The following is a 15712-nucleotide window of genomic DNA, read 5'->3' on the forward strand; positions in this document are numbered from 1 at the left end:
GCCCAGAAATTCCCTTTTAGCACACAAACCCCGCATATCCACCGACACCCCAAAGAGCCCTCATTTCGAGTGAAAGTCCCATCACTTCCCTTGTCCAAATATATACAACATTGGCTCCTTTAGCCCATACACCCACACGCAGTGAAACAAAAAAGAAGAAAATAGTCATGAGGTTACATTGGCACATGGCCATTTCTCAATATCTCAGTTCTGCCACAGTCCTTCTGCCTTCGGAAACTCCTCCGCTGCTTCCGCCGTTCCAAAATAAAAGTCCCTGAGCTTGTAAGTCACCCTCAGCTTCGCTGAATATACAATGCCGCACTGCACCTTGCTAATGTACAGTGCCCTCTTCACCCAAAGAACAAAGAAATGTACAGCACAGGAACAGGCCCTTCAGCCCTCGCCGACCATGCTGCCCGCCTAAACTACAATCTTCTACACTTCCTGGGTCCGTATCCCTCTATTCCCATTTGAAAGTCATCCTCAGCTTCGCTGGATATACAATGCCGCACTGCACCTTGCTAATGTACAGTGCCCTCTTCACCCGGTTGAAGGCAGCCTGCCTCCTCGCCAACTCCACCTGTATACCAACTCCAGCCCACTGCACCACCCGCTTCTGCTTGGCCCAGCTCAGGACCTTCTTCTTCACACTGTACCTATGGAAGCACAGAGTCACTATCCTTGGCGGCTCACTCGCCTTTGGTACAGGCCTCCACGACCAATGAGCCCAATCCAGTTCATATCGGCAGGGATCCTCCCCCTCCCCCAATAGTTTTGCCAGCATCGCGGCAAAATACTCAGTCGGCCTCAACTCCTTCGGGCAGCCCCACAATCCTCAAATTCTGTCGCCTGGATCTGTTTTCCAGGTCTTCCATTTTTCCTCGTAGATCCTTGTTAATGTCCATCACCTTCCGCACCTCCTTCCCCATCGAGGCAAGCTGATCACCGTGCTGCAATACCGTCTCCTCCACTTGCTTCAGCGTCTCCTCTTGCTCTCGCACCTCCGCCACTGCGCTCGCCACCGCCTTCGTCACCGGGGAAATCTCCTCCTCCACCAGCCCACTCAAAACCTCTCTCATCTTCTTCCTCATTGTCTCCATGTATTTTGTAAACTGCCTTTCGAATTCCGCAGCCATCACCTTAGTTATTTCTTCAGCCGTAAGCAATGCGGCCTCCCGTGGTGCACCAGCCTCCATTTTCCTTGGTGACCTCACGGTGACCTTTCCACTCCCCGGCGGACCTTCAGCTGTTTTTTCCTTAAGGACGTTCATTTGCTCACCCTCGACATTTTTCTTCACTGTGCCTTCTCCCAGCTTTTGCCACCTCCCTGGACCCTGGGACCGGGCTTAAAGCCCCGAAAATGCCGTTCCCGAACGGCAGCCCTCCATTGTGCGGCCGCCTCCCGTCCAGTAGTGACTTTAACCTGATGTGCTTCTGGTAACAGGTGTTTTAAGTCTTATGGATGTTAAAAGGAAAGCTTAAAGGATTAGTTAGTGTTGTATTCTTTGGGGGTTGTATTTGAATTAATGGTTGCTAAGATGTTCACTGTATTTTTAAAAAAGGTTAACTTGAGTTCATAGAATAAACATTGTTTTGCTTTAAAAAATACTTTGCCATTTCTGCTGTACCACACCTGTAGAGTGGGCCGTGTGCTCCCCATACCACAATCTATTAAAAGTTGTGGGTCAGGTGAACTCCATGATACACTTTGGGGTTCTCTAAAACCTGGCCCATAACACAATAGCCTTTAGCCGCAGGGTGCCCAGGTTGTCAGTACCAGAGGAGCCTTTTCCATAAGAGATGGGGTGAGAGTCGGCTCAAGGACCCCAGAAGAAGTAAATTAGGTGGTGGGGGGATCCTGAGGCCATGGTGGGGGCAGAGAGAGGGGTCAACAGATTGGGGCTGTCTTTAACAATGGCATCCCAATCCACGAGTCGTCTTCAGGAAATTACTTAAAGAGTGGCCTCGACAGGGAGTTCCTTGCAGCGGTCAAAATAAAACGGCACAGTGCTGTTGAAAAGCGGGGTCTTTCTCGGCACCCGCTAAACGTGCTGTTCAGCAGACTTGAGTCTGTTGAATCGCACTCCCTATCTGGGATTTTTTTCCTTCCATATAGTTCAATTTTAGACTACGCAGCATATCTACCCACCATCAAAAAGCCTTTACTGAAATACCCAAGTGCTTTACAGTTCACAGGTACACAAAATTGTGGTTCATCAAAGCCAAAGACTTAACTCCAAAGATTCTAGTTTGGAAACCGAAGAGCCAAAAATATTATATATACATACACAGCAGTATGGATTTCTGTGTTTTATTTTTGTACTAAATTGTCAGTAATCTACAAAAAGAGACTGCACAGAAATCCAATTCATTGAATGATTAAAGAAATAATTTACATTCCACCTTCATTATTACAGTTGTTAGAATGAAGCATTATGCATGCTATATTGAGTTATGACTTGAATAACCAATAACTGCTTGAAGATAACGGGCCATAACCTCTGTAGAATGACCACCCCACTCCATTTTTACTTGCACTAAAATGCAGCCGTACCTTTCTCGGCCAAACTTTGACTTGGATGAGAATAGTGCAGTTAAGTTCCCCAAGGCCTTCTGCCGAGTCGAGTAAAGTTGGATGAAAGGAAGACATGTCTTTTAAAAAAAAACAGCACTAAGTTTAAAGGTCCATCCACTTTGAGAAGGCATGGATAAGTTAAGTATATAGGTCAGTGGGCAGTGCGGGTTGATATGATGGGGGGTTAGGATGGGAACGTTGGGTGGTTGGTGATAGTAGTTAGAAGGGCTGCTGGGGGTTGGTCATGGGTTGATGGGGGGTCCTATGGGAGGTCAGGAGAATGGGAAGTAGCCACAGGATTGCATGGGCATCTGAGAAGATTGTCGGGGTCAGGAGTCTATTTAAATTGGAGTTTTGGATGATTTTCAGTGCAGGGAACATACCCAACAGAAGTTTGAACTGCACTGGTAATTTCCATGCAATCGTCATGTGGGTGGTTGTATCCAGGTTTTTTGGTGTGTGTCCCTGCCCCCAGGTGTAATGCCCCAAATATTGGAAGTTATGGGTCCACAGAAACAATGTTGCTAACATTGTATTGATATTGTTTTTGTGTTAAAACCCATTTTTGTTTAGATATCTCGTAATTACGGTGGAACCTGTCATAATACTATGTTGATCCACACCACTGATAAAACCATTAAACATTGCACTCTCAAAATATATTCCCCTGTGTGGATTTATTAATGTTGAAGTGGTGGCCTGGCATGATATTTAGGCAGTTTCACTGAAACCTCAAGGAATCTCTCCTAAATATTGTAGACATTGAAGTTAAGAGCTGCATACGATTCGAGAATGCTTTGACTAGACACCCGCATAAATGATAGCAGGGAACATCAACAGGGATATACATTAGAAGAATTATGGCCCTTTAAAGACTCTTGTCAATATATACCATTCTCTAATTAGAAGGGCAGAATGCCTGACCTATGAATTTTCATGACCAGTCAGCATTTTGGAATGCCTCGTCATCTACAGGGCTCAATTAAGCAGCAGGAACATAATACCATATTAACTCGACAACCTTATTAAATCATGACAAACAGCACTGGGAATTTAAATCAAAGTTCTAGTTATGGGTCAAAGTTAAGGGCCAAGCATGAAAGTACCAATTAAAAATAAGAGCAAGTAAAGATTTTTATATTCATTTTTTTTCATTATAAAAATACATTGCCCAAGGAAAAATCCATTCAAGCAAATGTAGAACACTGAACACTTACACTTAAATTCTGAAATGAACTTTTTATATCATTTTCTCTTCCAGCATAATTAGCAGTGTCTTAATTTCATCATAGAAAACAAGCACTAAAGCACCACCAGTGCCACGCAAGATATTTGAAAAGGCTCCTCTGAAGAAAGCAGCCACTCCTTCATTCTTGTAGATCTTTATGAAACAGTCGATTGTTCCAGTGTACTGTCTAATCGCTTCACCGCTCTGTAGTTTAAAAAAATGTAGGATTCAAATTTACAGGATCTTGAACATATTTATGTAGAATATATATTTCACTGAAAACTTATTATGAATACTTTCAATAGAGATATAATTACAACGTGAAAGATGCTATATTGTGATATGCAATAGTTGCCAGGTTCCCATAAGATAATTTTTTTTCAAATGCCATTTTTCTCGTCATTAACTGAAATTTCAAAATGGAAAATAACAGTTCAACAAATTTAAGAAATTACATACTTCATAATAACATGACTAAATTTATACACTGAATTAATTGTCTTTTCATATTTTTAATTCAACTTTTATTTAATGCTTCAGTCTCTTCACAAAGCCTTGGTTTAGACATGATACTTTTGCTCAATTGACTGAAGAGATGAATTTGAATTATGCAGTATGCTTATGAATATACATTTGCAGGCTGGATCAGTACTTTTCATGCACGTTCATAGCAAGATATTTCCTTTTATGACACAGGGTTAACATTGAGTAAAAAATGACATCTTCAGAATAAGAGTTAAATTCAACTGGAAATGTTGGGCGGGATTCTCTGATCCTGAGGCTAAATATTGACGCCGTTGTAAACGCCGTTACGTTTTATAACGGCGTCAACAGGCCCCCAGGAGCAGCGATCCTGAGCCCTACAGGGGGCCAGCATGGCACTGGAGCAACTCACGCAGCTCCAGCTGCCAATACCGGCGTCAAACGGGCGCCGCGGGTCTGCGCATGCGCGCTGTGACCGACACGAACGCGCTCTAGGTTCCTTCTCCGCGCCAGCCCTGACGCAACATGGCGTAATGGTACAGGGGCCTGGCGCGGAGTAAAAGAGGCCCCCACCAGGAGAAGATGGCCTGCTGATCGGTAGACCCGATCGCGGGCCAGGCCATGGTGGAGGCCCCCGGGGTTAGTGCTCCCTCCTCCGCACCAGGCCGACCCCCGCAGGATGTACGCCAAGATCCCACCGGGTAAGACCACATGTGAATGGCGCCGGCGGGACTCGCCTATCTCGGCGGCCACACCGCCCATCCCGCGCGGAGAATCGGCGTCGCGTGTATCGCGTCTGGCCCGGCCCGGGGTCAGAGAATCCCGCCCCAGAACTCTGTTTCCCTTTCCACAGATGTTGTCAGACCTGCTGAGTATTTCCAGCACTTGTTTTTATTTCAGATTTTCAGAATAACTTACTCCTGGGGTTTATCATTGATCAGAAACTGAACTGGATCAGCCATATAAATACTAAATACTGGGCACAATTTACCAGCTGCGTTACACCTCCATTTGGGCGAATGGGGGCGTGGCGTGGCCGATAGAGGCCTCTTCTGTGATCTACCAGCTCGCCACCCCTTGCGAGATCTAATGGGATCTTCCTAGACGTCGTAATCTAAATCCCGCCCTTTGTGGGCAGAATCTGTATTTGGCAAATCTGCACATTCAGAGGAGGCATCTAGTCTCACTCTAATATGCAGCTCGGCGGATCTACCAAGGCCTTGAGATCTAACTCTTTCACCTAAAGAGACTTCAGGTAAGTGCCGTTCAGTACTGGTCCCACGAATGGGGATCAGCTCTTGGGGGTAGCCCAGGGGATTGGAGGCCCCGAGGTGGCTGTCTTTGGGCTGGATGGCACCTTGGCACTGCTGGTGCCACCTGGCATTGTGCCTGTGCTGGGGGTCAGGCCTGGGGGTGCCCTGCCCATGAGAGGTGGGGATGCTGAGGACTCCCTTACAGGTGAATTGGGGATTCTGTGAGTCGAGAGATAGGAACACCATTTAGAAATGGCATCCCGATCTCCTCCTGCACCAAAGAGTTTCGCTGATTGGAGCTCCTCAGTTCAAGTTATGGGACGAAGTGGGGCCTCAGCCTCGGATTGCAACAAATCTTCCAGAAGATGGCGCCGCAACGAGGCGTCTCTCTGAGAGCTCTCCCCAACAGATCCACTTTTTACTTAACATAGACTAACATTATTACTAACCTCCCTCTTGTATCTTTTCTTGCAGGCTTGAACATCTTCCGAGGCCCGTGGAGACCTTTTGACCTGACCTCCGCGACCTGGAAGCGGATCGGGCCCAAACCGGATGTGAAGCCCCGACCTCGATTTGGAGCCGACCCAGATCTTGGAGCTCCCAACCCGGCCTAACAACCGACGCCAGCCCCCAGATCCCCCAGCTCAATTGCCGGAGCTCCCGACCCAACCCCCGACGACGAGACCCGGCTCAACACGACCCTGAGAGGCCCACCCAGCGACCCGACCCGGAGAGGCAAGCCCAGCAACCCGACCTAACTGGAAATGGAAGAAAGAAAAATCCACAGAGGTCCAACTGGGCCTACTTCAAGACCCGACCCCAGTGATGCACGATCAATTGAAGAAAGACTAGAGTTGGAACAGACCAAGGGACCCAGCCTAACCTGCCTCAGGAAGCCGCTGCCCACGACCCAGGACCCCCGCCTGAAATGGCGGAGACCCCGCGCGAGGACCCAAACGCGCTGCAAGGCATTCCCATGCCCACAGAATGCCTGGATCGCAAATATGCCGCCTCAGCAACCCCTCTACATCAACCAGCGCCCGGGGCCCTGCCATACGCAACCTCGGAAATGTAACCAGCGCCCTGGTCACCGCCAGCGCCCTGGACCCTGCCAGACACAACCACCTACCTTCCACAAGGTCAGAATTGGATCCCAGGACCATCCAGCCACAGCCGGCGACCGAGGAAGTGAGGGAATCGCGGCAGTCAGCAGGTTAGACTGAAGCAACACGGTTTCAAGACCTCTCTCCCCAACATACTCCTGGCAAACGTCCAAGCGATCGAAAACAAGCTGGATGAACTTAACGCTAGACTTACCTCTCAGAGGGAAGAGACTGCTGTGTGCTCTGTTTCACAGAGACATGGCACACCCTCGCCTTACCGGACTGTGCCCTACAACCTGAAGGCTTCTCAATTCAACCGGACGGACCGCACTGCGTCATCAGGCAAAGCAAAGGGTGGAGGGGTTTGGGTCCTCATCAACTCCTCCTGGTGCTTGGATGTGGCGACCCTGGCGACCAACTGCTCCCCGGACCTGGAATACCTGACCGTGAAGTGCCACCCATACTATCTTCCACGTGAGTTCACTTCGGCCATTATCACAGCGATCTACATCCCACCCCAGGCAGAAGTGAGGAAGGTGCTGGACGAACTATACACAGTTATAAACAACTACGAAACAGAAAACCCAGAGGCCTTGTTCATCGTGGCCAGAGACTTCAACAAGGCCAACCTCAAGAGTGTACTGCCAAAAGTCCACCAGCACATCTCCTATCCCACCAGGAGCGACAACACTCTTGACCACTGCTACTCAAAAATCAAGTGCGCCTACCGTTCCATCCCCAGACCGCACTTTGGGAAATCAGACCTTAAGACGGTGCTCCTACCCGGCATACAAGCAGATATTCAAGCGGGAGAATCCAGCTAAGAAGGTCATGCAGTGCTAGTCCGAGGAAACAGAAGAGCTCTTACGTGACTGCTTAGAGACAGTGGACTGGTCCATATTTAAGAACTCAGCGACCAACTTAAATGAGTGTGCTACCACTGTCACAGACTTCATCAGCAAATGTGTGGACGACTGCGTGCCTAAGAAAGCAGTATGTACGTGCCCCAACCGGAAACCACGGCTCAATTGCGAGATTGACTCCCTACTGAAGGACAGGTCTGAGGCGTCCAAGTCAGACGACCTTGACCTATACAAGAAATCCAGGTACGACCTCCGCAAAGCCATCCGAGATGCCTAGAGAGAATATCAAACCAAGCTAGAGTCACAGACTCTTAGCGGTTGTGGCAAGGACTAAATAACATAACGGGCGACAAAGTGAAGCCGAGCAGTATCTCCGGCAGCAGTGCACCCCTCCCCGATGAACTCAATGCATTCTATGCTCGGTTTGAGCAGGAAACCAAAAATGCGCTGTTGAGTGCCTCAGCAGTTCATAACTCACCCATACCCACCATCACAGCTTCTGAAGTCAGATCGGCCTTCATGAAGGTGAACCCTCGGAAGGAGATGGGCCCGGATGGGATCCCTGGTCATGCACTCAGAGCCTGCGCGGATCAGCTGGCAGAGGTGTTTGCGGACATCTTTAACCTGTCCCTTGATGCACGATCAATTATACAAAGACGAGAGTTGGATGCAATCGAGGCTTTATTACACTAAGATGTGTGGCCTCCTACAGCAGCTGGCGAAATGGCTGCTGTACGAGCACACACATATATACTCCGCCTACTGGGCGGAGCCAGGAGGCAGGGAACTATCCCCGTACCTGTAGTACAGGGCCTTACCACAAAGCACCTAATATATACATCAGTGGTGACTACCACATCCCTACTCCACTCTGAGGTCCCCAACTGCTTCAAGAAGACCACCATCGCCAAAGAAGACCCAGGCAACATGCCTCAATGACTACCATCCGGTGGCCCTGACTTCAGTCGTAATGAAGTGCTTCGAGAGGTTGGTCAAGAAGCGCATCACCTCCATACTCCCAGAACGCCTTGATCCAATGCAATTCGCATACCGCCTCAACCGGTCCACAGCAGACGCCATTTCCCTGGCCTTACACTCAGCCCTAGAGCATCTCGGCAAGGACTCCTACATCAGACTCCTATTTATTGACTACAGCGCCGCCTTCAAGATAATCCCAGCCAAGCTCATATCAAACCCCAAAACCTAGGACTTGGCTCCCCACTCTGCAAGTGGATCCTCGACTTTCTGACCCACAGACCACAATCAGTAAGAATGAACAACACCACCACCTCCACAATAGTCCTCAATACCGGGGCCCCGAAAGGTTGCGTACTTAGCCCCCTACTCTATCCCCTGTACACACAAGGCTGCGTGGCAAAATTTGGTTCCAACTCCATCTACAAGTTTGCTGACGATACAACCATAGTGGGCCGGATCTCGAATAACGACGAGTCAGAATACAGGAGGGAGATAGAGAATCTCGTGGAGTGGTGCAGCGACAACAATCTCTCCCTCAATGCCAGCAAAACTAAAGAACTGGTCATTTGACTTCAGGAAGCAAAGTACTGTGCACACCCCTGTCAGCATCAACTGGGCCGAGATGGAGATGGTTAGCAGTTTCAAATTCCTAGGGGTGCACATCTACAAAAACCTGTCCTGGTCCACCCACGTCAACGCTACCACCAAGAAAGTACAACAGCGCCTATACTTCCTCAGGAAACTAAGGAAATTCGGCACGTCCACATTAACTCTTACCAACTTTTACAGATGCACCATAGAAAGCATCCTATCTGGCAGCATCACAGCCTGGTATGGCAACTGCTGGGCAAAGACCGCAAGAAACTTCAGAGTCGTGAACACAGCCCAGTCCATCACACGAACCTGCCTCCCATCCATTGACTCTATCTATACCTCCCGCTGCCTGGGGAAAGCGGGCAGCATAATCAAAGATCCCTCCCAACCGAGTTACTCACTCTTCCAACTTCTTCCATTGGGCAGGAGATACAGAAGTCTGAGAACACACACGAACAGACTCAAAAACAGCTTCTTCCCCACTGTTACCAGACTCCTAAATCACCCTCTTATGAACTGACCTCATTAACACTACACCCTGTATGCTTCATCCGATGCTGGTGCTTATGTATTTACATTGTATACCTTGTGTTGCCCTAATATGTACTTTCTTTTATTCCCTTTTCTTCCCATGTACTTAATGATCTGTTGAGCTGCTCGCAGAAAAATACTTTTCACTGTACCTCGGCACATGTGACAATAAACAAATCCAATCCAAGTCCCATTCGATAGCGTGGTCTTTGTTGGCGCTGCGAGCCCCGGGAAACATATGACTAAACACATTCAACAGGGGGCTCTGTTCGAATTTGGTTAGATTGCGCTCACTGTGACTACAAGAGCAGTTAGGAGGCTGGGAATTCTGTGTAGAATAATTCACTTCCTGATTCCTCAAAGCCTATCAACCAATTTAGGATTGTGATGGATCACTCTCCACTTAGCTGGATAAGGGCAGCTCCAACAACACTTGGCTGACATCCCATCCATCACTGTAAACATTTACTCTCCTCCAGCACAAGCACAGTGGCAGCAGTTTTACTATCGACATGATGGATTTCACCGTGGTTCTTTCGATAGCACCTAGGACAGGGCAGCAGGTGCATAGAAACATTACCACCCTAAAGCCACACACAATCCTGGTTTGGAATTATATCGCCATTCCTTCCATTTCACTGTATCAAAATCGTGGGACTCCCTAACAGCATTGTGGAATGCCTATACCGCTTGGACTTCAGTGGTTCAAGACGGCTCAGTACCACCTTCGCAAAAGCAATTAACAATGTCCATATCTGTGAAAGAATAGAAAATCCACGGCAATCTCTATCAGTTAGTTTACAATAGGCCCAGACATGAGGAGCAGAAACTCAGTGATGAAAAGCTTTAGGACACATAAATCCAAAGTTTCTTGTTCCTCTCAAGCATACTATATCCCTAGGTTGTGTCTCAAAATTGCTCATATACTGTATGTCTAAGGGAATACCATTTTACAATGTTTTTGCACCATGTGGGGGTATCAGTGTGTATCTCTTGTGGTGTGGTGTCCGGGCTAGGGTTATCATGTTGTGTGGTCATGTTCGGGGCTGGTGTGGTGTAGGGTACAAAAGCTTGTAACGCGCACAGTTGTAGGAGTCCAACGATGATCATAATGGGGGTCATCAGTTCTGTCTTCATCTTGTCATTTTGTTCTTCGTATATTGCTGAGGGTGCAAGCATAGTATCTGTTATTATCGTTGGTTAACATCTCGTTTTGTTTGTCTTTCTCTCTTTAACTTCAATTACCCATTAGAATCGTCACCACGTGTGACTCCCTCATTTTGTTTTTTGAAATAACCATTTTAGAGACCTGGGGCGAAATTCTCCGGAAATGGCACGATGTCCGCCGACTGGCGCCCAAAACGGCGCAAATCAGTCAGGCATCGCGCCGCCCCAAAGGTGCGGAATGCTCCGCATCTTTGGGGGCCAAGCCCCAACCTTAAGGGGCTAGGCCGGCGCCGGACGAATTTCCGCCCCGCCAGCTGGCGGAAAAAAGGCCTTTGGTGCCCCGCTAGCTGGCGCGGAAATGACATCTCCGGGCAGCGCGTACGTGGGAGCGTCAGCGGCCGCTGATGGCATTCCCGCCCATGCGCAGTGGAGGGAGTCTCTTCCGTCTCCGCCATGGTGGAGACCGTGGCGAAGGCGGAAGGGAAAGAGTGCCCCCACGGCACAGGCCCGCCCGCGGATCGGTGGGCCCCGATTGCGGGCCAGGCCACCGATCGCCCCACGCCACCCCGCCCCCCCCCCCCGAGCCCGCCCGCGCCGCCTTGTCCCCGCCGGTAAGGTAGGTGGTTTAATCTACGCCGGCGGGACAGGCATTTTAGCGGCGGGACTTCGGCCCATTCGGGCCGCAGAATCGCGGGGGGGGGGGGGCCCACCAACCGGCGCGATTCCCGCCCCCGCCGAATATCCGGTGGTGAAGAATTCGGCAACGGGCGGGGGCGGGATTCACGCCAGCCCCCGGCGATTCTCTGACCCGGCGGGGGGTCGGAGAATCTCGCCCAAGATATCCGAAAGAAAATTCTGTTTAAGTGCAAGGAATCCCGCAGCGTGTGGTCGATGCGGTGAGTGGGCGGACAATTGCTCTGTCCAGGGTCCAGAGGTAGTTCATGTATAGCAGCAAATGCGTAACAACCAAGTGTGTCAAACATGTAAATAGCAGTTGGGGTAGCGACCAAAGAGTCGCTGAAAGTAAAGAGTGCAGAGACTGTGGCAAAGAGCATTCTTTAAACCACACGCAAAAAGAATAGATAAGGGGGAAACAAAGACCTGCCAAGGACAGTAAGGAGTGTTAAGAACTTTTCCAAATTACTCGCAGTGACGGGTAGGGCCGTGATCAGTGCCGTTGCTCCACGACCCGAGCTTGGCTGACCGGATACATAGGGGGTCCTCAGGCAGGGCGGGGATTAGTGCAGTTACTCCACTGCTTGGGTGACCTGACACGAGCGGAAAGAAGTTATAACATGTTCCTTTAACGGTCATTGGGCAGTAAATGGCTTCAAAAGAGTATTGATGACTGCATCAAGAAATTTTGTAACTGACCGACATTAATTAAAACCATGTAGCAATAAGAAAGAAAGAAAGAAAGATACGGGCAGGTTCCATCAGAAAATAGGACACCGTAATTCACATGCGGTTCCTTTTTCTCATCGTCTGGACACCTTAGGGTTCAATATGAAAAAGCGTCGCGAAAGGGTTACTGTAACGGGAGTCAGACTCTGAGTCATCATCATCTCCCGGTTCCCAAACTCATGTCTGGCGTTTTTGTGCCGTAGCTGCGTGGGCCGTCGTGGGATCCGAATCGTCATTCCTTATTTTTTTTTTTTATAAATCTTTTATTGAAAATTTTTGGTCAACCAACACAGTACATTGTGCATCCTTTACACAATATTATAACAACACAAATAACAATGACCTATTTTATAAACAAAAAATGAATAAATAATAAATAACAAAAATGAAAACTAACCCTAATTGGCAACTGCCTTATCACAAGTAACACTCTCCAAAAATATAATTTAACAGTCCAATATATAATTATCTGTAGCAACGACCTATACATATTATACAGTATATATTAACAACCCTGAGAGTCCTTCTGGTTCCTCCTCCCCTCCCCCCCCCCCCCCCCCCCCGGATCCTGGGCTGCTGCTGCTGCCTTCTTTTTTCCATTCCATCTATCTTTCTGCGAGGTATTCGACGAACGGTTGCCACCGCCTGGTGAACCCTTGAGCCGACCCCCTTAGGACGAACTTAATCCGCTCTAGCTTTATAAACCCCGCCATGTCATTTATCCAGGTCTCCACCCCCGGGGGCTTGGCTTCTTTCCACATTAGCAATATCCTGCGCCGGGCTACTAGGGACGCAAAGGCCAAAACATCGGCCTCTCTCGCCTCCTGCACTCCCGGCTCTTGTGCAACCCCAAATATAGCCAACCCCCAGCTTGGTTCGACCCGGACCCCGACTACTTTTGAAAGCACCTTTGTCACCCCCATCCAAAACCCCTGTAGTGCCGGGCATGACCAAAACATATGGGTATGATTCGCTGGGCTTCTTGAGCACCTCGCACACCTATCCTCCACCCCAAAAAATTTACTGAGCCGTGCTCCAGTCATATGCGCCCTGTGTAATACCTTAAACTGAATCAGGCTTAGCCTGGCACACGAGGACGACGAGTTTACCCTGCTTAGGGCATCTGCCCACAGCCCCTCCTCGATCTCCTCCCCCAGCTCTTCTTCCCATTTCCCTTTTAGTTCATCTACCATAGTCTCCCCTTCGTCCCTCATTTCCCTATATATATCAGACACCTTACCATCCCCCACCCATGTCTTTGAGATCACTCTGTCCTGCACCTCTTGTGTCGGGAGCTGCGGGAATTCCCTCACCTGTTGCCTCGCAAAAGCCCTCAGTTGCATATACCTGAATGCATTCCCATGTGGCAACCCATATTTCTCGGTCAGCGCTCCCAGACTCGCGAACTTCCCATCCACAAACAGATCTTTCAGTTGCGTTATTCCTGCTCTTTGCCACATTCCATATCCCCCATCCATTCCCCCCGGGGAAAACCTATGGTTGTTTCTTATCGGGGACTCCCCCAAGGCTCCAGTCTTTCCCCTATGCCGTCTCCACTGTCCCCAAATCTTCAGTGTAGCCACCACCACCGGGCTTGTGGTGTAGTTCCTCGGTGAGAACGGCAATGGGGCTGTCACCATAGCCTGTAGGCTAGTCCCCCTACAGGACGCCCTCTCTAATCTCTTCCACGCCGCTCCCTCCTCCTCTCCCATCCACTTACTCACCATTGAAATATTAGCGGCCCAATAATACTCACTTAGGCTCGGTAGTGCCAGCCCCCCCCCCCCATCCCTGCTACGCTGTAAGAATCCCTTCCTCACTCTCGGGGTCTTCCCGGCCCACACAAAACCCATGATGCTCTTTTCAATCCTTTTAAAAAAAGCCTTCGTGATCACCACCGGGAGGCACTGAAACACAAAGAGGAATCTTGGGAGGACCACCATCTTAACCGCCTGCACCCTCCCTGCCAGTGACAGGGATACCATATCCCATCTCTTGAAATCCTCCTCCATTTGTTCCACCAACCGCGTTAAATTTAACCTATGCATGTGCCCCAATTCTTGGCTATCTGGATCCCCAGGTAACGAAAGTCCCTTGTTACCTTCCTCAACGGTAGGTCCTCTATTTCTCTACTCTACTCCCCTGGATGCACCACAAACAACTCACTTTTCCCCATGTTCAATTTATACCCTGAAAAATCCCCAAACTCCCCAAGTATCCTAACAGCCTCCGTATATTCGTGTTCAGCTGTCTCCCCTTCACAAACCCAGTTTGGTCCTCGTGGACCACCCCCGGGACACATTCCTCTATTCTCACTGCCATTACCTTGGCCAGGATCTTGGCATCTACATTTAGGAGGGAAATAGGTCTATAGGACCCGCATTGTAGTGGGTCCTTTTCCTTCTTTAAGAGAAGCGATATCGTTGCTTCAGACATAGTCGGGGGCAGTTGTCCCCTTTCCTTTGCCTCATTAAAGGTCCTCGTCAATACCGGGGCGAGCAAGTCCACATATTTTCTATAGAATTCGACTGGGAATCCATCCGGTCCCGGGGCCTTTCCCGCCTGCATGCTCCTAATTCCTTTCACCACTTCTTCTACCTCGATCTGTGCTCCCAGTCCCACCCTTTCCTGCTCTTCCACCTTGGGAAATTCCAGCCGATCCAAGAAGCCCATCATTCTCTCCCTCCCATCCGGGGGTTGAGCTTCATATAATTTTTTATAAAATGTCTTGAACACTCCATTCACTCTCTCCGCTCCCCGCTCCATCTCTCCTTCCTCATCCCTCACTCCCCCTATTTCCCTCACTGCTCCCCTTTTCCTCAATTGGTGTGCCAGCAACCTGCTCGCACATTCTCCTCATATTCGTACTGTACACCCTGTGCCTTCCTCCATTGTGCCTCTGCAGTGCCTGTAGTCAGCAAGTCAAATTCTACATGTAGCCTTTGCCTTTCCCTGTACAGTCCCTCCTCCGGTGCTTCCGCATATTGTCTGTCCACCCTCAAAAGTTCTTGCAGCAACCGCTCCCGTTCCTTACTCTCCTGCTTCCCTTTATGTGCCCTTATTGATATCAGCTCCCCTCTAACCACCGCCTTCAACGCCTCCCAGACCACCCCCACCTGGAGCTCCCCATTATCATTGAGTTCCAAGTACTTTTCAATGCACCCCCTCACCCTTAGACACACCCCCTCATCTGCCATTAGTCCCATGTCCATTCTCCAGGGTGGGCGCCCTCCTGTTTCCTCCCCTATCTCCAAGTCTACCCAGTGTGGAGCGTGATCCGAAATGGCTATAGCCATATACTCCGTTCCCCTCACCTTCGGGATCAACGCCCTTCCCAGCACAAAAAAGTCTATTCGCGAGTAGACTTTATGGACATAGGAGAAAAACGAGAACTCCTTACTCCTAGGTCTGCTAAATCTCCACGGGTCTACACCTCCCATCTGCTCCATAAAATCTTTAAGTACCTTGGCTGCTGCCGGCCTCCTTCCAGTCTTGGACTTCGACCTATCCAGCCCTGGTTCCAACACCGTATT

At 49.3% G+C, this 15712-nt stretch overlaps 1 protein-coding gene across 1 annotated transcript in view; it reads right to left on the bottom strand.

Annotated features, from left to right (window-relative positions):
* Positions 1–3705: 3705 nt before the first annotated feature.
* The window catches only part of LOC140408452 (ADP/ATP translocase 4-like), a 194231-nt gene continuing 182224 nt past the window's right edge, over positions 3706–15712 (bottom strand). The window contains exon 6 of the mRNA XM_072495676.1: positions 3706–4007. Coding sequence (XP_072351777.1) covers positions 3816–4007 — 192 coding nt within the window. The 3' untranslated portion in view covers positions 3706–3815. The remainder of the gene's footprint in view (positions 4008–15712) is intronic.

The sequence above is a fragment of the Scyliorhinus torazame genome, chromosome 3 (genome assembly GCF_047496885.1).
Source record: "Scyliorhinus torazame isolate Kashiwa2021f chromosome 3, sScyTor2.1, whole genome shotgun sequence".
Lineage (NCBI taxonomy): Eukaryota > Metazoa > Chordata > Chondrichthyes > Carcharhiniformes > Scyliorhinidae > Scyliorhinus > Scyliorhinus torazame.